Source organism: Calypte anna, chromosome 3 (genome assembly GCF_003957555.1).
Source record: "Calypte anna isolate BGI_N300 chromosome 3, bCalAnn1_v1.p, whole genome shotgun sequence".
In the NCBI taxonomy this organism is placed as follows: Eukaryota; Metazoa; Chordata; class Aves; order Apodiformes; family Trochilidae; genus Calypte; species Calypte anna.
In genome coordinates, this window is record NC_044246.1 from 45,952,424 (window position 1) to 45,974,129 (window position 21,706).

A 21,706-nucleotide genomic window follows, 5' to 3' on the forward strand; every position below is an offset into this window, starting at 1 on the left:
ACATGCAAACTGGCTGCAAACGGACAAAACCTGTTATTATGCCATATAATGCCACTATCTATCCCTACCCTCCAGCATAAACAGCAGTGCATTTGGGCACCTCCAAATTCTTTAAGGTATATATCATTACAAAACACTTATGAGGCAGGGAAGAGCTATTTGAGAATTAGCACAGCAGGACAGCAAGGGACTTTTCTGATGACAAGCTCCAGTTCCATGGTGGAGTACTTACTCTTTACTATGTCTCCTTGCCTCAAATTTGGTGGCCTGGCTGTTACACTACCTCCTTTTTTTGATACAGTCTTTGCCAAGCAGCACTTCCTTTTAGTAGTGAACTCCACAACCTTTCCTGATGAGGCCCATTTGATGCTACATCCACCAGTGATGGCATTTCTTGCCATCAGACTTGCTAGAGTACAGTACCAAATAAACCCCTAGAGTTATGCAGAGTAGCACTAAGACTTCAGCAACAGAGCATTGGGTGGAGAAGTATTCTCCCAAGGAAAAAAACTCAGAAAGACCTGTTGGAGGGGCCATAGAGACATACATTAGCTGTATGACACCCACTGGCACTTCTCATGCCTCTGGGATCTTTGTAGACAAGAAGAGGGCTGTATTTAACATGCCAGTCTTGATATCCAGTAATAAACTTGATCTGGGCTTAATTTCTCTGGGGCACATACTCCAATTACACACTCCTCTCAGAGCTGAAAGTCAGAAAGATGTTTTCCAAATGCTGATTCCTATCGGAACAAAGTTTTGGGCCTTCGTATGAACCAGCACAGCTACATAAAGTAAAACTTCCATATAGGATTCAGTCTCAGTTTCTCCCTAGACACCCTCCAGGATGTGGAACGCAATGGAAGACAGAGATCAACATAAAACACACACAAAACATGCTGACTTTTTATCACAGAGGTTGCTAATTTCTCATGCTAAGAACAACCTTTGGAACTAAAATGAATTATGTCTCATTCTGAGTGCATCAAAGAGTAGACAGCCTTTCTAAAGGAGTCAAGATCACCTCAGCTGTGCTTTTGTTATCTAGCCCAAGGTTAGGGATTTGGCCTTGGGCTAACAATTGGCTCAGAAAACCAGGATCATGTAATGGGAGTTTCAGGAAGAGAGAAAAACCAAAGCTGGGTAAAGGCACACTCTTCAAAGTGTCCCAGTATTTGACCTGTTTGTTGGGTTTGGGTTTTTTTTGGGGGGGGGGGGAAGGGAAGGGGAGCTGTTTTTTGGTGTTGGGGCTTTTGTTGTTTTGTTGTTGTTGTTTGCTTGTTTTCTTTGGGGGGTTTTGGTGTTGGGTTTTGTTTGTTTTTTCTTTTCCCTTCAGATGAATGAGGTAAAGAGAGGAATGGAGCCTGAAACCCTGAAGTAAGTACTTGCATACAAGACGAGCTGGAAAGACTTTCCCAGATGCTCAGGCTCATAGAGAAAGGTCTGAAAACATTTTCCTCACCACTTAGGTGGAGAAGTTGATAGTAATCCACTGCATGGCTCAGGTTTCAGGAGGAGAGGGCTTTTGGAAAGGGCAGCACCTATTTCTTTGCTACAAAAAAGTAAGTTATGCTGCTTTTATTTGAAAAGTAACTCTTAAAAGCAAGGCTAAGACCTCCCTACAGATGAAAGTTGCAAGAGCTCCCCACCAGCTTAATGGTCTTCTGAGTTAGAATAATTTGCAAACTACTGAAATTCTGATATTTATGGTGGTTTTTGTTTGTTTGTTTGTTTTTGTCAGAACTTGCACACAGGAGAGTCACAGACCACTTTCTAAACTCTTACTGCTAACAACAACCAGAAGGTTCCACCCACACTCCCAACACCATTTTCCCAAGGCTTGGTCCTTCTTGCTGAGGAACTCTGCAGTGGGCATGAATCAGTACCTCAGCAGATGTGCAGGAGTTCTCTCTAAATGACTCTGCCCTCTAGGGTACATTTGGGTTATATTTTCAAAGATGAAAATCTTTTCATGTGAAAGCCTGGTAGGCTTCTTTGCCCAATGTGTCAAACAGTAGTTAACAAATAACTATTAAAGACAAAATTTAAAAAATAAATCCCCAGACTAGGAAATAGTAATCAATTATTCTTTGATCGAGCCCTCAGTAATAGCATCATCTAGCATACAGGTTACTGCTAATCCTAAATAACAAAAAAATATTGATGAACTTTAAAAGCACCAGTGCTTAAGAAAAGGAGAACTTCAGTTCCATTTCCTTCTCATCTCTGAATATCAAGGTGGCATTCTGAGGCTTCTCTCAAGAGAGCCTAAGGAAATTTACTTTCTAAGAATCTCAGGCTCTGTAGTGTCCTCACAACATCCCAGCAGGGAAAGCTTTAAAGCAATCCTGCAGGATGCCAATAGTCTGTACACTGAAAGCAGTAAAATTACAACATACCTGCCATTCCAGTAATCTAGGTCTTGAACAACAGGAATAAAAGAGTATGGATAATGTCAGTATTTTGCAGAACAAACCCACTCACTTTTCACATAAAGCTATTGGGCCCACTTCTTATTTGGAGGGCCAGGTCTGGGAAAACTGCTTCCGTGTGCATTAGGACTTGGTCCAACAGCAACAGTTTGACATCAAAACTGCCTTCCTGTTAACATTATGATGTTAACTAGAAAATCAAGGTTCTTCATGAGGAGGAACAAAAAAGCTGAGCTTTTAAAGTGAAAGACTGCTTTTAAGTGAAAGATTTTTTTCTTCAAAGGAAGAGAGAAAATGCAAGCAGAGCTGAAAAATCTGTTAGCACTGTCCTTAAAATAGAGTAATATAAAACAACAGCCATAGTGATGTTTATAAGAAATAATACATACCCTGTCTTTCTTCCTAATTCCTAAGGGGTCAGTAACTCCATTTGTCTATGAAATCCCATACAAAGTTATCAATAAGTCATGAGAAAAATGCAAAATTCAAAATTATAATGAAATGAATCATTGTTTCAGGGAGAGGCAATTCTGCTCAGCCCATGTCATTGGTGCAGCCATAGTCAGATATCCCTTCCCCCTCCCATCACCATTGGCCTTGCAACCAAGATTCAATATGCCTGTGTGTATATTACTGATGTGGAAACAGCTATTTCCATCCTGCCGCAGACATTCTATACTTTTGAAGTCTGTGGTTAGGGAGTCATTATTCCATACAACACTTTCCCATCACTAGGGTGTGCAGGATGCCATAAAAAATGGTTTTGTGCAAGTTCCAAGGTACTGGAGTTATGTCAATAGTTACCTTAAATAAATTATTTTTTATATGTGGTCACCATGCCTTCTGAGGATTTGCTTTAATAAAAAGGACTGGATCATCCGAGAACAAAGTCAGTAGAGCTGTGCTGATTTGCAGATCTGTTTGATATTTCCATCTTTTAATCTGCATGTTGTTTCCAGGATTATGATGATAGTAATAATAATAGAAGTGCTAATAATAATACATTTGCTTCTGTTTGTAGTGAAACACTACTGGAGTTGAATGCTCTGTTTTAATGAGACACTGAATGAAACAGTATCCTGCAGTGCAAGAAATACATGTCAGCTCTCCATTGCCTTGGCATTATGACCTGAGATACAGGACAATATTCATGATTTTCTTTCTTGGTGATCTCCCAGAAAAACCTTCTTAATTTAATCTCTAATGGGATTATCAGCCTCATTAAATTGTAAATCTGCCACAGTCCAGCTGTTGTGGGAACATGAACTTTCATAATGTTATCAGTTCCCTGTTCTGATCTCTCTACCTGAAGTCCCCTCTAGAAACTTTTAACACTTTCAGCCTCAAAAGCCTGCAGGATCACTCCCAAATTCTGCCCACAAAAATCCCTGCCTTTTTTTTTTTTTTTTTTTTTTTTTTTCCCCAAACTAAAAAAGCACAGATCTGCTTCTTTCCTGGAGCTAAGCCAACATACCCAACTGCAGACCTAACCTAGTGGCCCCACTATAGGGGCAGCCAAGCACATTTTGCAGAAGCCCCTACAAGAATGAACTGTGAAGAAAAGAAATACCTCTCATCGCTAAACTGTCTTACGAGCAGAGACGCACTGACCCACAGCAAGTTCCCTACCTCTGGAGAAGTCCAACAACTCTCAGCCTCTGTTCATCTATGGAGAGTAACACAAGCCTGGGCAGGTATTACAGCCAAGTGCCTTCACAGCACTATGTAAATAGAGATGCAGATGAGCTTTGGCCCTCAGACTTCTGGCAAGTTACAAACACAGTCCCTGGTTTTACAAGGTTTCTCCTGTGGGACACCATGGGTGCAAGACTTCAGACCCTTTCCAAACTAAGAATCTTGCTGAAGGCAGAGATAAGGTTTGTTTCTGTGAAAGACACAGAGCCAGGATGAAACCAGCATACCTGCTTTTCTAAGTGACCACTGCACAAGGCTTGTGGACAGAAGGCTGCTAAATCCCAGAGGGTACTGACAGGTGACTAGATTCCAAAAACAGAGGAAACTCCACTTTAGGAAACCATTACTACTTGTTGCAGACATGGATGTCAGGAATACAGGTAATGAAGGATTAGTACTGCAGAAACAGGAAAGAAGCAATTTAAAAATAATTTTTGAAATCTTTTTGTGCCCAAGGAAATCAAGTGTAGTAGACACTGACACAGTTACTTAACCATCTGCAAAATGTCTTGGGAGAAATAAATAAGAAAACTGGATTACAGCAGAGTAAGGATAAATTCTGAAGGAGCTAGGATTATTTCCTTGTACATACTAGTCTAACAAAATAAAAGAGGGAAGGTTTTTATCCAACACCCTCCTTAAAGCAGCAATATGTAAACTTCAAGGGTCCTCCTGAACACAGCTTCTTTTTTCTTTCCTATGCAACTAAAACCCAAAGTGGTTTGTGCGTGTAAAAACCATCCATAGTGTCTTTGAAAACACATTTTAATGCCTTTGGCTTCTCATCATCTTGAGCAGCTTAAGTAAACTGGGAACAAGCTTCTTGGTTCTCACGTTTTCATGTTGTAAGAACACAACAAATCAAGTTCTCATAGCAGCAGTCTGCTCTACCAAAAGCAGTAACCTTAATATAAAGAAGAGAAACATTCCATATCCATAATTACATAAGTAATACTTCAGGCAAGATATGGCACCTTTAAAAGTGCCTTTTCAGTCCTGGATTTTTCTCTGCTTGTTACTACAGAAACCATCTAGCAACCAGAATCTAAGACAGACTCCACCCAAAACAGAGAAAAACAATATAGACAGAGAAGGCTTTTCCTCCTCTGTTTTTTTTTTTCCCCCCCTTACCCTCCCCTTTCCTTTTTTATTTTTTTTTTTCTTTTTGAAAGGGTGGGTGAGTGCTAAGGAGAAGTATCTTACTGTGCAAAGGATAGGAGCATTTTGCATGCAATTGAAACAGTAAAGCTCTGATTACAGATGGCAGAAATGAAAGCAGGGAATGAGTAATGAGCAATGAGAAATGCGTAATGCGGGATGAGGATATAATTTCCACACATCGGCTAAAGAAAGGTTTACACTCTTAAGCAATAAAAACAAACCATTAAGCCAGACCTGCACTGTCAGGAAGTATAAAACAGTTCTTGAAACTCTGCAGTTACTATACAAAAGCTTTTCATAAACTTTTGTTTCCTGATCTTCGTAAAACATTAACATCAAGCTGCCCTATGGCAATTAGCTGCCTCCTGAAATCAATAAAGAAAACCCCAAAAATCAACAATTTAGAAATAGCTGTACAATAAAATAGTTCAATAATTATCCTCTCCTAACAGTGTAGCAAAGTGGACCTAATTTAAACGCAACCCAGATGAGCTCCTTCTTCAAAGCTGAGAGTACAATAAATCATCTTCCTCTTCAAGCCTCATCAGTACTGATCACACAAGCCAGACCTCTAACTGCCTAGCAGGAGGGAAAGGAAGTCACTGCTCTGTGGACACCAAAACCCAATTACCATATGAGCAGGAAAGGTCTCAAACACCTGATTATGTTGAGCCCAGGTTAGCGCAGTGGAGCAGATCCTGCTCAGTGAAAATGGCCAATGCTCTCAGGAGAGCTTACCTCAACTGAAGATCTTCCCACGTCATTTTAACATGTTGCTGACCACAGAAGTCCAACCAAATTTTGCGTAAAAATTATCAAGCCACTCGACAAAGCTGTTACTGAGTCTCAAAAGGACAAGGAGAGATGCTGATCACATTTGTGCTTAGAGAGATGCTTATCTGAAATGCACAAAGGGTGACATTATCTATCACGATCTCTGCCTATATAGATTATTTAAGTGCCTAGGAGCAATATGTTTAGGGGTAACAAAGGCAGTTTTGCCTTTCAGATCTTCTGCTTTTTCTCTTCCTAAGAGAGGGGAAAAAAAAAAAAAAACAAAAACAAACCCTCATGTCTTCTTGTAGAGCACTATAACACTAAGAGGTACTAAAGAACTAAAGTAAGTACTGGAGTACTGTGGTAACAGCATACGTGATTCTTTAGCAGTCATTAAGAGATTCAGAAGATATCAAAAAGCCCAGGGCTTTCTGTCAGGAAAGCCCAATCTTTCAGGACAGTCTGATCATCAACCCTATTTAGCAGAGTTCGGGAACCCAACTGATCTCTAAGACAATTTTCTATCACTCATGTGTAAAAATGCTTGGTTTGTTTCTTTTATTAAAAAAAAACTTAAAAAAAACCTCTTCAGTGCAACACTCAAAACTTCAGTCCAGAGAGGTTAAAGATTTAAAAGATACATTACAAAACCAGTTCTGCATATTAACCTGCTGAGCGTAACACGTGTATTTCCTCCTCAAAATCAGCATGGAACTGATGAACCTGTGACTAACACTAAGCAGGTACAGAAATGCTTACAAGAGTGGGTCTTAATCAGTTTACAATTATACATTGGTCTCACAGGGCATTTTACTAAGGATGAAATTCTTTGTCAAGCAACAGGTTTGCCTTTACAAGGAAGGCGGCATCACGCCATGAGCCAACTACTGCTCATGCATAGACAAGCGTCGTAGCCAATTTTTCTGAAACAAGATTAGCATCAACGTGTTCCCATGCCTTAGAGAAGCAAGGCAGTCACCACTCCATAAAAAGCCTCCTCCAAACTAGTTATACACAGAGGACTATGAGCAGTGAAACCTAAGCCTTGCATCACTGAAGTTTAAGATCTGGTCAGAAGTGCCATGGGGTCTTTTACTGATTGCAGAAGGTTTGGGATCAAACCTTTCCTGCTCCCCAAAGTGGCACAAACTTCAATTTTTGGGGACTTTATGTCCAGCATTTGCAAGCTCCAGTTACACAGGATGTTAGAGCTGCTGTGACTTGACCAGCACAACCACACATCACAGAATTCTTGACGAACCTTCAACATGGCTTATCTTGTAACTGACCAAAAGCACCAGTCCAGAACTCACCCTGGCCAGTAAAGCTGATGACAAGAAAAAGGCAGACTAAACTTCTGCATATATGACTCTCCCCCCTAAAATCATTAGCCAACAAAACAGCAGAGGTATTTTGAAAAACCAAATAGAGACTGTCCACCCAGTGAACTCGTAGGCTCCTATGTAGTACCAGTATGACCAGTAACATCAGCTACCTCTCAAAAATAAGTGAAAACAAATTGCAGAGTGGTAGATTGTTCTCTACCAGGTGTACTGCTGGTACAAATACACAAGTTTTTATCTCACCACAGACACTAACACCTAGCCTAAGACACTTCTAAGCTCACAAAAAAAATTTAAAGCAGCCAACAGGAAATCAATTTGTCTTTCCTGTCCTCTGTACCCATTGCATTTTGTGATGTTAGCAGTAGAGAACTGTTCTACAAAATTACTTGTAAGACACCATCACCTTAGCCCTCCTGATCAACAAACCTATCTAGTACCTTTGGATAAGACAGATGATTCTGGCGTTTAAAAAAAAAAAAAAAAAAAAAGAATTTGGGGAGGACCATGAAGAAGAGGAGGTTTCTGTTAAAAAGTCAGGCTAATAGAAGGCCTAAATCAGAGATTTGCAGAGCTGACGTAGAAAGGTCTCTGTTGGGCTGACTGTACACACAGCTTTAGGAAGTGCTGCTTCAGTTCACCAAATCCAGAAATGGGATCACCTGGGAGCACAAAGGGGTTCTGACATCTCTGGAACTACCAGCACAGAGTGATTATATATCCACTAACAACACTGAGGAGCTCCTGAAATAGGCAGGAACTCACCACTAGCAGCCTAACACGACTTTCTTCTGTTCCAAGCTTGAGTGCACTTCACAGTGGATCACCAAAAAGCCCATTTAAGCTACTTTTCTACACGACAATTTCAGCACAACTTCACCCAACAAGCACTCAGCCTCTGCACATTCTTCCCAGGTTCCACAGTCCCCTGACTGCCATACCACCCTCTGAACGCACAACAGGCACAATTCAGTATTAACTTTAATGCTGTGTTTGCCACCTGCACATCATGCTTTTTGCCCCTCACATGATGGACTGAAAAAGTAAGATCATCTAAGCACAAGTTATCCTTGCAATGACTGCACAAGTGAACTGTTTGGTCTTGCAGACTGGACTTTTCAGAGAGAAGTATCAGTTTTGTGATTTATTATCTGAAATAGATTTAAACATTTGGGGAGAAAAAGAAAAAAAGCTTTCAAACACAAAAACTTGGAAAGACTGAGGTTAGATAGGAGGCCGCATGACAACAGCTTGCTGTACGTGGGGCAAAAATCAGATCGATTTCACTATAACACTCCACAGAAGTGAGCTCTGATCTGATGCGAGGAAGCATGCAACACTTTTCCAACTGTTCAAGACAGGGGTCGAAACAAGTAAGATAATTATTCCTCTTTAGCATACATAATCACAAAAAAAAAAAAAAAAAGACATTTTAGTTTTTATTATTTTATATTTGGCCAGGTCTTTTAAAGGAAGGATTTTTAAAGGAAACATCAAAACATTCACTTTTCTGTAGGTCTAGAAAGAATTCAGTGTTCCCCCTCCCACGCCTCCCATAGGATTTCTATTGGCCCTTCTTATATTCACACTGCAAATTAGTTGGGAATAGCAGTATTTATACTAGATCAGCAACGTCTGGTTCTTATCCAAATGTTCCACCTAAAGAGGATGCCAGTTCTCATGGACTGGACAGCCCACCCTGCAGCATTCCTGAGAATTGTACAATATAATAATCTTGAAAGTCAGCAGAGTGGATTATCCACTTTTTTCTGGACTTGAACTTGTGACCTTAACAGTAGCACAGCAGAAAGCAAATGTGCTATGCACTTTGCCATAGTAACCTTCCATGTATTCTTTTCAACTTAAATACACACAATTGAAACAGCTACAATTTTGGAAAATTATGTACAAACCCTATATTTTTTCTTTTTGATTACATATAAATACAAATTAGCTATTCTTCTAAAAAGTGGTTATAATAGTAAATAAATACAAAATAAGAATCTGACCATTATACTTCATGTGCTGGGGTTAAACCCATATAAAATGTACAACTAAAATACATTTAAAATCTTTAAAGGAATATTTCTCTGATTAAAATATTTGTTTTCCCAACTTTTTTGTAGACATAAATATATTTTCAAAATAGTTGTGTTTTTTTTTTCTTTCCATTTCATTACATAAATAAAGTCTTCATTGGGAAATAAAGTGTCGGCTTTTTTTTTTTTTTTTTTTTTTTGTGTATTTGCCTAATATATTTGCTGTGTTAGCGGCACCCACAACCCTCCACAACCATATCTTGATAGTTCTTTAATACAACCTTTTCATTCTCATCAAGGTAGAGCATGGAAATAGCACTCAGTTCTGTCGGCACACAGCAAGCCTTGGGGATTTTGGAATTCACTGAATTGACCAAAGTCTGAACAATGGCATGGTTTGTTGAGTTCAGATGATCTGCCAGTGGAAAAGGACATTCCCCGTGGCAGTAAAAGGCACTATACCCCGGTGGGGCAACAATCCAGTCATTCCACCCCACATCATTGAAGTCCACATATAAAGGATGCCTTTTGCAACTGTATTTGTGGCGTTTACGCTGTTTGTGTTTTGCTTGACGCTTTTCTCTTTTATGAAGCGGGTGTCCCTTGCCATCATGCCCAAACGTTACTAATAATGGCCTGAGCTGAGACCAGCTATCTTCATCCTGATGTAAAGACCTGCTAATCCTAACGTGCCTCTTGGAGGCACTGTTCTCTTTGTCCAAGTGAACCACCTCTACCACAAACCCATGATTAGGTTGTCCATGTGCAATCCACCTCAAAACAGCTGGCGTTACATCAAAACTTTCCCATTTACTTGCATTATGATGCACCAACCTGGTGTCCAAAAGTCTTGTGACAGGGTCCTTAGAGGTGGCTGTAGCTGGCTTTATAATTTCATAAATATTAATACGGTGATGGTAGCTGCTGTTGTTCTCAAAGGCTCCGTGCACCTGTTTCCGAAAAATCTGGAGTTCAGCTGAGGTGATAGACTCCTCATTAGGGATGGAAGTTAAATTAAAGAAGAAACGCCGTGCTGTTTTCCCACTTGTTTCTGGCAGTTCTTCCAAAACTTCTAATTTGATTAAACAGGGAAAAATTTTAAAAAATAAATAAAGAAAAAAAAAAAAAAAGAAAAAAGAAAAAGAAAAAAATCAGTAACAGAGACAAGCAACCAACCCCCTCAGATAGTCTGCTGTTGGCAACTTTCAAATGACAGTAAACACATGTGACATACAAGATCTGAAAGACTTTCAGGCAGAAAATACTGTCTCATTTGCCTTTCTGTTTATTTAAGCAAGCATGGATAGTATGAAGTTAAGGCAGCTTCATTCATTGTTATGCATTTGGATTGAATACTGGTGCCCTTTGCATTCCAGGTGGTTATAATAAGTGGCAAGAAACACAAAGCATTACTTTGGAATTCAAGGACATTAGCGAGAAAACTCAAGTGCTGCAGTTAGTGGGGTCTGAAGAGAATCATTAAATCTATCGCATTTCTCCTTTTTTCAAGGATATGGCTCTAAAGTCAATCCCTTAAACTCTGTTCTGAAAAATATTACTCTGCAATTTTGGCGACTTACAACAATCCATATGTTTAGATTTGTATCTTAGAGATAGCGAACTCAACATCTCTAATGGCACTTTATGAAGTACACCCTATTATTTACCCAGAAGAGCCATAAAGAAAATCAGGAGGGTCCAATTGCTAAAAAGAAGTAAATGGTGAGGGATAATGAAACAAATTGCATCTGGGCAATATATTTTCAAAACTACACACACAAAAATGATAGGCACCAAACCCCAGGCCATTCTTACCACTGAGTCAACAAATAACTGGATGGAGTTTCAGAGGGAGTAACACATATCTAGAGCTGCTTAAAAGTACATTGTTGCTACAGACGCTGAAGAAATTAAAAGCTTTTGCCAAAACAAATCTCTCTCAAATAATGGTTTTTAATTTTGGTACTACGCATCCTGGAGAAACATGCTGTAAGGGGAAGCCATACCTGCCTGCTAACAGTTTTTAGTCATGTAACCATTCCCTACTGAATCCAGTAGGACTTTCTGCTATAACGTAAAGCTCAGCTTTATGGTATTTCAGGACCAGACCAGTATTTGTAAATATGAAGTGTTCTGAGTGGCCACAAAAGAAACTTCTGCTTTCAAGAAGCCACTAATACAGAGTGAGAACTCAGAATGAAAAAAAAAAATGGAATAATGATGATTTTCTACGTTTTGTGAAAATTATAGCATACCTTTTATGTAGAAAACAGACTTTGCTGTAACAGTATGACTACTTCAAATTGCAGACTTTTAAACTGAGAAATCGCTTTGCCCTTTTAGCTCCTCTCTTGCTCAGCCCCTTGCCTACCATGCTCAAGTTTATCATGAATGACCTACACACAGGCTTTTCCCCATTCATTGCTAAGTGTTTACTTTCCATGCAGGGAAACGCAGACAGTGAGAGTTTAGATTTCATCATTCATCTCCTTTCTCACAATAAGGCTTTCCACTAAACAGCACTTTTTCAAAGCCACCTCCTTTATCCATCAGAAATGTTAAATATTACGGAATTTCTTTTTTTCAACACAGCTTTGCATTAGGAGCATGGGAAAACAGCATTTTACATTACTTTTACAGCAGGGCTGCTGCATGCCAGCACAGAGACTAGCAGCCAGGAATGATTACAACCTGGGGAAATGTTTCCCAAAGAGCACGCGAGCGACACGTGTGCCACCGGCTCCACGGGCCTACCCGTGCCATGGCTAACACTGCAGCGACTATTTCGTCTACATAAACTGGGAAAAGCACCCAGCTGTTCTGTAAAGGCCTGTCCCTAAAGGTCCACTGCCTCTGTGGGCTGCTGGTGAGGAGAGGTGGAGATGCTGCTGGACATTTGGCTGGGTTCCTGGCAGGTGAGAGTCGAAACCTGGCCACAGGGCTTTTACCAGGCCAGGTGCTGGTGGCTTGGGAGGCGTAGAGTGAGTCCGGGCTCAATCGTTCCCGGACAGCAAGGCGAGAGAGCGCTTGAGGAGAGACCACGATTGATTGTTTCATTGATCTCTCACGGGGATTAGATAAGGATTAGAAACCTCCGCAGCGGCCCCGGCACAGCCGCGCATTAGGGGAGACTTTCCTGCTCTTCAGCCTCGCAAAAGAAAAGCTGTCTGCGGGAACGCTTAATGTGGAGCCGCTCCGTTTTAGCGGAAAACAGTAACACAGGAGGCTCTCGAAAACGAGAGAAACGACGGTCGCAGAGCAAGCTCGCCGCAGCTCACCCCAGCGGCTGAGGCTCCGGGAGCACACCCGGGTGAATTTAGCAACCTCGGTGTTACCGGCGGCCGAGTTTCCGCGCTCCCGGGGAAGATTCCGCCCCTCCGCTCCTCCTCCGGCCCTCCCCCTTCCCCTCCGCCCGTCCCGCAGTCGCGGCGGACTCACGCCTCCGCACCCCTGAAGGGGTCCCCAACCCACCTCCGGCCCCCCGCCGCCCCTACCTTCGTGGTGGAAGCTTCGGACGGTGTTGGCGCGGCTGGCGGCCCTCTCCAGCGGGTAGCCGAGGGCCGGCGGCTGCCCTAGCTGCTGGCCGGCGTGTAAGCGGTAGAGGTCCAGCATGTAGGGGGGGATGACCACGTCCTTGCCGGGGCTGGGCCGTCGCTTGAGCCCGAACATGTGGAGCAGGCGCAACTCGAACTCGCTGAGGAGATCCTCGGGGCGCTGCGGGGCCGAGGTGGGGCGGCCCGGCTCGCTGAAAGGCCGCCGACCCACCACTACCTCCGGCATGAGGCCGGCCGAGCCGCCCAGCAGCACCTGGCAGAGCAGCAGAGCCAGGAGGGAACGGGTCGCGGCAACCATGATCAACCTGCGCGGAGGAGGAGGCGATGGGAACCCAGTCAGCGCGGACACCCGCGGAAGGGGGGGAGGGGGGGAGAGAGACAGGGTTGGGGGAGTACGAACGGGGATGATCCGGCCCCCCCCCCCCCATCCTCCCCGGTACTCTACGTCGGTTGGGAGGCACTAAAATCCGTCGGTGGCAGGAGATCAAAGGGGGCGAGGTGGGACGGGACGGAGCGATCCGATCCGCAACAAAGGAGGAGAAGGAGAGGAGGGCCCGACCGGTCGCACACCTGTGCCCCGCCGAGGGCATTGGTCCCAAGCCGCTGCCCTCGGCGGGGCACAGGTGTGCGACCGGCAGGGCCGTTTCGTGTCTTCCCGCCGCTGCCGGGACCGCTCCGAAAGAAAAAACTCCTGGCCCACAGCGCAAAGCCACCTTCCCGTCCCGACCACTGTAATTCCCCCCTATCCGTGCCAAGGGAACTCGGGGCCGGCTCCGTTTCCCCACCCCCTTCGCCCCCCTCCCAGCGCCGGTGCTCGGCTGCGGGGCAGCGGCTTCCCCCAACGGAGGGAAAAGGAGAGTTAATTTTCCCCTCGGCGGAGTTGGAAGAAGGGGAAGGAGGAAAATACAAACGCTGCTACGTTCTTAGCCAAAACCACAGGATATTCTCCCCCGTGAAACTCTGCATTAGATTATTATTATTATTAGAATAATAATAATTGTTATGATTAGTGTCCCATCCCCCCTCTCTCTTCCAGGGCAACTCCGCCGCGGCCCATGGAGTCATCCTGCGGAGAAGGTTTTTCTGCGGATCTGCGACCGCCAGGGTTATACCTGTGTGCAGCAGCAGGGGTTGTGTCTGCAGGAGGGTGTTCTGCTCTCGGGGTGTTTTTCCCGCATCCCTTGGTGTTACTCCAAACTTCGCTGCTGCTCCTCTACAGCTGCAGAGCAGAAAATAGAAGTTCCCTGAAGTACAGTCCGCCTCAGAAACATACTTTTAGCAGCTGGTTGAGGAGGCAAGTCCGGGCCAGGGGAAGGGTTTCTCCCTTTTAAAAGCAGCGATCGAAAAGCTGTTGTTTCTTCTTTTCTTCCTCCTCCGCCTCGCGTGTGTGCGTGTGCCTGCCCGTGAATGGATTCCCTATGTGTCTACGGAGTTAAAAGGCTCCTTTTAAAAAATGTCCTTTGCATCACCCGCATCAGACAGATGGACATTTACTCCCGCAGCAACATTCAGATGAAGCTTGACTTTTTCTCTCCGCTCCCTTAAAAAGAAAGAAGAAAGGAGGGAGGAGAAATATTTAAAAAAAAAAAAAAAAAAAAAAAAAAAAGGGTGGGGAATAGCCTGCTGCTGCCGCCGGCCCGCGTGGAACGGCCACGCTAAGGGACCGCGCTCAGGGCCCGCCCGCCTCCCGCACCGCACCGCACCATTGCCGGGGGTGGCCGGTCGCTGCCGCCGGGGCTTTTTGTCGTCGGGCGATGTCACGACCCCGGAGGCTCGCAGCCCCGCGCCAATCACAGCCGCCCTGTGGGAGCGGGCTACAGCCCCGCACGGCTTTTAAAGGAGACGCCGCCTCCCTCCTTCGTTCCTTCCCTCCCTCCTCCCTCTACCCTCCCTCGCCCGGCCGCAGCTACCGCCCGACCGGGTCGAAGAGCCGCCGGGACGAGGGATGAAGCTGGCGTCCCGTCCCGTTAAGCTAGGGCAGCGGCCACCGAGACGGTGCGGAACGGGCCACCGGGCCGGCCCCGCGCCCCACTCCGGGCAGCCGTGCCTAACCGGCGGCGGGACACGGCCGCCCGGAGCAGGACGCGGGGCTGGCCCGAACAATGACCCATTGTACGGCCCCGAGCGCTCCTCGGGGCTCCGCCGCCGCAAATCGGATTAGCTCCGTGCCCCGGACGGCCGGGGTGGTAAGGTGTGAAGGTCACGTAAGGTATCGGGAGAATCCTAGTGAAGTTAAAAAAGAAAAAAATTAAATATATTTTTATATATGCATATATATATATATATACTTATTTATGATTCTGACCACCACCGCCAGCAACAGTACGCGGGAGCTTTCTGCCCAAGCCCGGCGAGGGCTGGAAACCCTGGTGGTTTCCTCCCTCTCCTCCCCGAGAGAGAAGTGCCGAGGCTCGGGAGGAGTCTCCTCACGGCGCGCTGCTGCGGTGCATCCCACTGCGGGCTCAGCCCCGGCCGGCAGGAGGGTTGGGCTGGATTTGTATTATTTTATTTTTTTTTTAAGATGTGACTGCCCTCTAGTGGTGGAAATGCGGAGGATCTCCGACCCCGACACGGTAATCCCATCACAAAGCACCCTCTGCCTGCCCACGGGCCCCTCGCCCCCGCCCGGCACCTGCCCCGGGGCGATCGCGCTCCCCGTGGGGCCAGGGCCGGGTGTCCCCGGGTTTGCAGACGCGACCGCCTGGCATCGCGTTTGTCTGCAAACGGGGACGGAGGAGGACTTGGGGTGGCCGGGGTGAAGAAGGCAGGTCCACGCACAGTGCGATTGGGCTCCCAGTCCAAGATGTGTCCCTCATATGTTCATCGAATGGTTTGGGTTGGAAGGGACCTCAAAGATCATCTAGTTCCAATGCCCCTGCATTGGCTGGGACACCTCCCACTAGACCTGGTTGCTCCAAGCCCTATCCAACCTGGCCTTAAATACTTCAAGGGATCGGGCATCCACAGCTTATCTTGACAACTTGGGCCAGCATCTCACTACCCTCAGACAAGAATTTCTTCCTAATACCTAACCTAAATCTACCCTCTTCCAGTTCAAAGCCATTACTTTTGTCCTATTGCTACATGCTCTTATAAAAAGTCTCTCAGATCTCCTAATCTCGGTAGGATTTAAAACTTGTGGGAATGTATGCATCCTTTGCCCTGTCTTTGCCTGCTTGGGCTGTGAAGTAGAACCTGGGACCTTCTTGCATAGGTATGCAAGACTTAGCAATTTAGGGTCCTCATCAAAGCCAAAGCCATCGGCACAACGCCATTAGCTGGGGTCCGGGTGCTAGCCCAGGCTTCTTTCTGGCAAGGTGAGTGTCCTGTGCTGCATCTCCTCTTCCAAATGCTTCTCAGGGGTTTCATTTGCAAAAGACACAGACAGCCTTTGACACCTCGAATTACTGCGGAGGAGGATTTAAAGCAATAACAACTGAGCTCCATTACCAGCTCCTCCTTTGGGAGCGGCTTTCTGCTTCCATCTTAAAACTTTTCAGTGTGGGAAAACCACTGATTTGAGGCAGGAATTCAGTACAGTTGGGCTGGAATAGTTCCTCCTATAGACTTTCTTCTCTTGGCTTTCCTATCATGCTAGAGTGATTTCAGCTATACTGGTGAAAAGTCACTGCAGGGTGAGGTGGTCACACAAGGAGTTAAATACTAGTGTAATAAAGCACCTTAAAACCACACCAGCATAATCAAGGAGCTGGTAAAGCTCCCTCATACCAGCAGATCCCAACACTTTTTAAACTAATTTTCAGTTACCATCACACATACAGCAGCAGAGGTGACAAAGAGCAAGGTGAAATCCTTCAAAATTTAGTTACCTTTCCATTGCATTCCAGATATTGTTTAATTTTATGACTTCCTGCAAGTCTTCAGCATGAACTGAAAGTAGGTGCAATGTGACTTCAGGGTATGCCAATTATGTAAATCAGCACTAAAATAACAATGGCAACGTAGTTTACACATCACTGACATTAAATGAGCACTTCAACTTCTAATTGCCATTCTAGTTCAATCTGCAGTGGGTCATGCCAGGAAAAAGTCATTTCTTGCCTCAACACTTACTCCCTGTGCCTGGAGCATAGGCTGTACTGTATGCCCAGCTCCACGTTATCTCCAGGAGCTTTCTATATTAGGATGATGAGCCTCGTAAGGCAGAAACGTGTTTGTGGTTGTTCTGAAGGCTTGTGTGTGCTCCAATCTGATATCAAGAGGGTCTTGTTCGTTTTCCCCTCTCTCATTTTAAAGATAAATAGGCTCTCACAGTCTTATGTATTCTTGGCCATAGAACATATTTCCCCTTCTAGTTTGTCTGTCAGCCAATTTAGATCAGGAGCTGCTGGTGCAGAGAATGCCTTCCCATCCATTTCCACGAGTTCCCAAAAGACACCACCTAAGTACCTGTAACATGTTCTCTGAATGCACTGGTACCCACGCCAGAACATCAGCCATGCTCCAGCACCTTCCCGACACTGCCTGCCACACAAAGAGGTTTCTCACCAGGGAAGATCCTGCTCCCGTTCAGCCAGTGCCCTGATAAAAATGGGGAGTAAATCCCTGAATGTGTGAAGGTCCTGTTATGTTTTCTTATCATCACAGCAATTCTGCAGTAGCTTTTGAATCTTGCATTCAGGCCTGCTCCCACTGCATCTCCAGCATCAGCGCCCTGGAGATCACACTCTGAGAAGCATCTTTATCATGATAGAGAGCATGTGGACTTCCACACTGTCATTTCATTTTACAGAGTTACTTTTGAGATCAAGCTTGCTCTTCAGCTAAACTTCTACCAGAGAGAGAAACTACCATTTACACTGAAAAGATCTGATAGATCTTGCACAGGCATGGGGTTCAGGAAACCTGACCATGCATATTTGTTACTCTGTGAAACTTCCTTTCCCTGCTCCTAAACTCTGGATAGTTGACTGGACTTCCCAATTTCTTTCTTCCTTCTTAGTTGCATGCTCTTTTTTCCTTTTTTTTCCTTTTCTTTCTTTCTATTTTTCTTTTTCTTTCTGTTTAATCAGTGTATTTTCAGAGAGGTGTTGAGCTACTAAATACTCAACTAGCAGTACCTGATGCAAAGGTTTCAGATTCAGGTGTTCCTTTCCAGGACCCAAACACAGCTGATAGAGCTCAACTTTAGGTATTTTTGGGCTTTGTTTAGTAAAATGACAGAAAAGTGTCCAAATAAAGATAGGCTTAACAACACAGTAAGCATCCTTTCTCAAGACCAAAAGGAGAAAGAATAAAATCCTTTTCTCCTGGTATTTTCTTCTTACAAATACTATGTACATTTATATACTGCCACCATGCAGCAGATTTTTTTCCATCTTAGTTAAATTGTGACCATCACTGTAGATGACTATAGGCAGATGACTTAATCTGGAAGACTTAGATCAGAAATGCTCACCAGCAGGTCTTCGACCTGCTGGAAGGCAGGAGGGCTCTGCAGAGGGACCTGGACAGGTTGGAGAGTTGGGCTGATTCCAACGGGATGAGGTTCAACACGGCCAAGTGCCGGGTCCTGCACTTTGGCCACAACAACCCCATGGGGAGCTCCAGGCTGGGCACAGAGTGGCTGAGAGCAGCCAGGCAGAAAGGGACCTGGGAGTCTGGATTGACAGGAAGCTGAACATGAGCCAGCAGTGTGCCCAGGTGGCCAAGAAGGCCAATGGCATCCTGGCCTGTATCAAAAACAGCGTCACCAGCAGGTCCAAGGAAGGGATTCTGCCCCTGTACTCAGCGCTGGTGAGGCCACACCTCGAGTACTGTGTCCAGTTCTGGGCCCCTCAGTTTAGAAAGGATATTGAGGTGCTGGGATGGGTCCAAAGGAGGGCAACTAGGCTGGTGAAGGGACTTCAGCACAAGTCTTGTGAGGAGAGGCTGAGGGAGCTGGGGGTGTTCAGCCTGGAAAAAAGGAGGCGCAGAGGAGACCTCATCACTCTCTACAACTCCCTGAAAGGAGGGTGTAGCCAGGGAGGGGTTGGTCTCTTTTCCCAGGCAACTCTCAGCAAGACAAGAGGGCACGGTCTTAAGTTGTGCCAGGGGAGGTTTAGGTTGGACATTAGAAAGAATTTCTTTACTGAGAGGGTGATCAGGCATTGGAATGGGCTGCCCAGGGAAGTAGTGGATTCTCCATCCCTGGAGATATTTAAAAAGAGACTGGATGTGGCACTCAGTGCCATGGTCTGGTAACCGCAGCAGTAGTGGATCAAGGGTTGGACTTGATGATCTCTGAGATCCCTTCCAACCCAGCCAATTCTATGATTCTATGATTTGTAATCCTCACCAAAGTGACCTCACTTCTGGTCTGGTTAGAGATGCAGGTCTGCAGTAACACGCATAGCTCTATGCAGGTTGATAATCAACAGCTTTACTTCTGACTTCAGCAGAGCAGTTAGACCAATGCTGAGCATTTTTGAAAACTCCCACTTGAGATCCCTGTCCCCTGGATATAGTAAGTATGTGAGACATGAAATATTAATAGTAGTCAGGTTTTTTTATAGATTTTACACAGTTTAGTGAATAAACCTCTTGATAAAAATCTGTGCTGAAGAATGAAACACATACATGGTCCAGCATTAAATGCTGGAGGGGTGACTTCTGAAAATGAGTTAAGATGTGTTAGTGATGTTGAGGTTTTGGCTTCATCATGGGTGGAGATTATCTTAAAGCTTTTCTGTTCCTGAACTGTGCTTCCTGTTGGCATCTGTGTGAATATGATGTGTGGCCATTCTTTAAAATATTACTTAATGCTGTTTTCTGAATATGTCTTTTGGTGGTTTGTCTTTTAACATCTATCAATTGTCTCTGCTCTGCAGCCTGTCTCCTATTCTGTGAAGGATGGATCCTCACACAAGAAGATAATTTTCAAGATGGTGATTTGTTTCTGAAGAGGAGGAAGGCAGTTTATTCAGAAATGTCTATTTCTTTCTGATTCATCTTTGCTGAAATCTGGCAGCTCTTCAAAGTCGTTATGCTGTTTCACAGTGACCCTCAGTTTCATTCATCACACCTCAGCTTTCCTTCCATCACAGTGGCAGGGAAATTGGAATTTATCAGGAAATGCAATGCAGACCCAGTATGTTCTACATGTCCATTATGTCTCCATTGGTAGTGAATGACAGCAGTTGGTCCTAACAATGTCACATCTGCAAATGCATGCTGCAGCAATCAGTTCACATGGCTGTGTAGCTTTTACTACAAATTCCTACAATTTGTAACTCAGTTGCTGGGGAAGGAGGAAAAAGGAGGCTAACATGATAACCTTTTCTTTACTGTTTTCCCCTTGATGCTACGAACTTCCAAATTTCACAATCCAGTATTTGACCTGTGGTTTTTATCATGAAGAGGTGAAAAAATGCCATAACATGTCTGTACAGCCTGATGAAGAACCAAGCCATCACCAAATAGATTCCTTCACCAGCATGGTTTACGTACACTTAATTACACACAAGATGAATAGTCACAGACTGTCGGGATAAGGAGATTCAGTAGACAGTGAACTAAGATGCAGGAGACTTCAGTTTTCTTCCCCACACTAGAAGTGTCCTTTTTCTTCCCTTTGTGCCTCAGTTTTCCCTCCATTGAAATGGGGATGATGATGATGCCCCCACTTGAAAGTGGTTCCCACCTACCGGCAGGACCCTAGAGTAAAAGCATGAAGAGTTAGGCATTGCTAATGTTTGAGGCTAAATACTAGGTTAATGCCAATAGTAATCTCAATTATCTGGAATCCCAGAGCTCAGTCTTGCCCTACACACAGTGGCAAAATTCCTACTGGTTTCAGTGGTTCAGGCTCACATGTTTAAGAGATGAAGAGACAGGGATGCCAACTATTCTGGTCAGAAGATTCAGAGCAAAGAGGGGTTTTTTTTAATTATATAAGTCTTTTTATGAAGACAATGAAGTAAAGGTGCTCCCTCCCACAAAAAAGAAGTAGCTGCGTCATACATAGTCCACTTCAGGAGCTTATCATTTCATCACTGCAGAGATATTGACGTCAAGTAAAATGGAGGATAATATAGTTACGCATATTGCCTTAAGAAGTGCATATTTTAGCAGTGAAACTGGATAATGTTTTGCAATTAAAATAAAATAAAGGCAAGAGTGACGTTCCGTTTAAGCAGATTGTCTGTATGAAGGCTTTATTGTAGCTGCAGATTTAGGGCATATGAAAAGGTTTTCTGTGCTCAGTTGCAGGGTGGAAAACATTGCATCATCAGGCATTCTTGTTCTCTAACACTTTTTTGCCAGTATGCCTTTGATAATGAATGCTTGCAGTTTCATTTTCTGCTATAAAGTCATGTTTTCTCAGGTCATTATCATTCTGATTTTTAAATATCCCCTTAAAACCGGAGAGAACTCCAGAAAGCAAGAGTAAAGCTTTGTGCCTATTTGTGGCACGTGCTCAGCACAAGCATTCAGCTGCTGCACCTGCTTCACACTGGGAGTAAAGCTATTTGCAAGTTTCTTTCAACTATGTCCCTTGTTCAGGTCTCAATTCAGCCACCACCCTCCAACTCTGATTTGGTAGCTTGTTTGTGTGCTACAAAACTTACTAACCAGAGGGGTCTTAGAAGAGAAACATCCCTTGACCTTCTCCATACTCTTGTCTGATTCAGTGCTACAGCGCTCCCTCTGCAGTGCTCCAGAAAGTATGCTCTAAATTTCAGAAACTATTAGCAACACATATA

General features: G+C 44.4%; 1 protein-coding gene across 2 annotated transcripts in view; it reads right to left on the bottom strand.

The window, feature by feature from the left end:
- BMP2 (bone morphogenetic protein 2) overlaps positions 1 to 14,313 on the bottom strand; it is an 84,673-nt gene extending 70,360 nt beyond the window's left edge. The window contains exons 1-3 of one of the 2 annotated variants that reach the window (XM_030448682.1): positions 14,114 to 14,313; positions 12,942 to 13,306; positions 10,282 to 10,519 (exon numbers count right to left, since the gene is read on the bottom strand). In XM_030448682.1, coding sequence (XP_030304542.1) covers positions 10,282 to 10,519; positions 12,942 to 13,299 — 596 coding nt within the window. In that variant the 5' untranslated portion in view covers positions 13,300 to 13,306; positions 14,114 to 14,313. Of the gene's footprint in view, positions 1 to 9,624; positions 10,520 to 12,941; positions 13,307 to 14,113 lie in introns of those variants that run through there. The other variant, XM_030448681.1, reaches the window with a different exon arrangement.
- Positions 14,314 to 21,706: the final 7,393 nt, after the last annotated feature.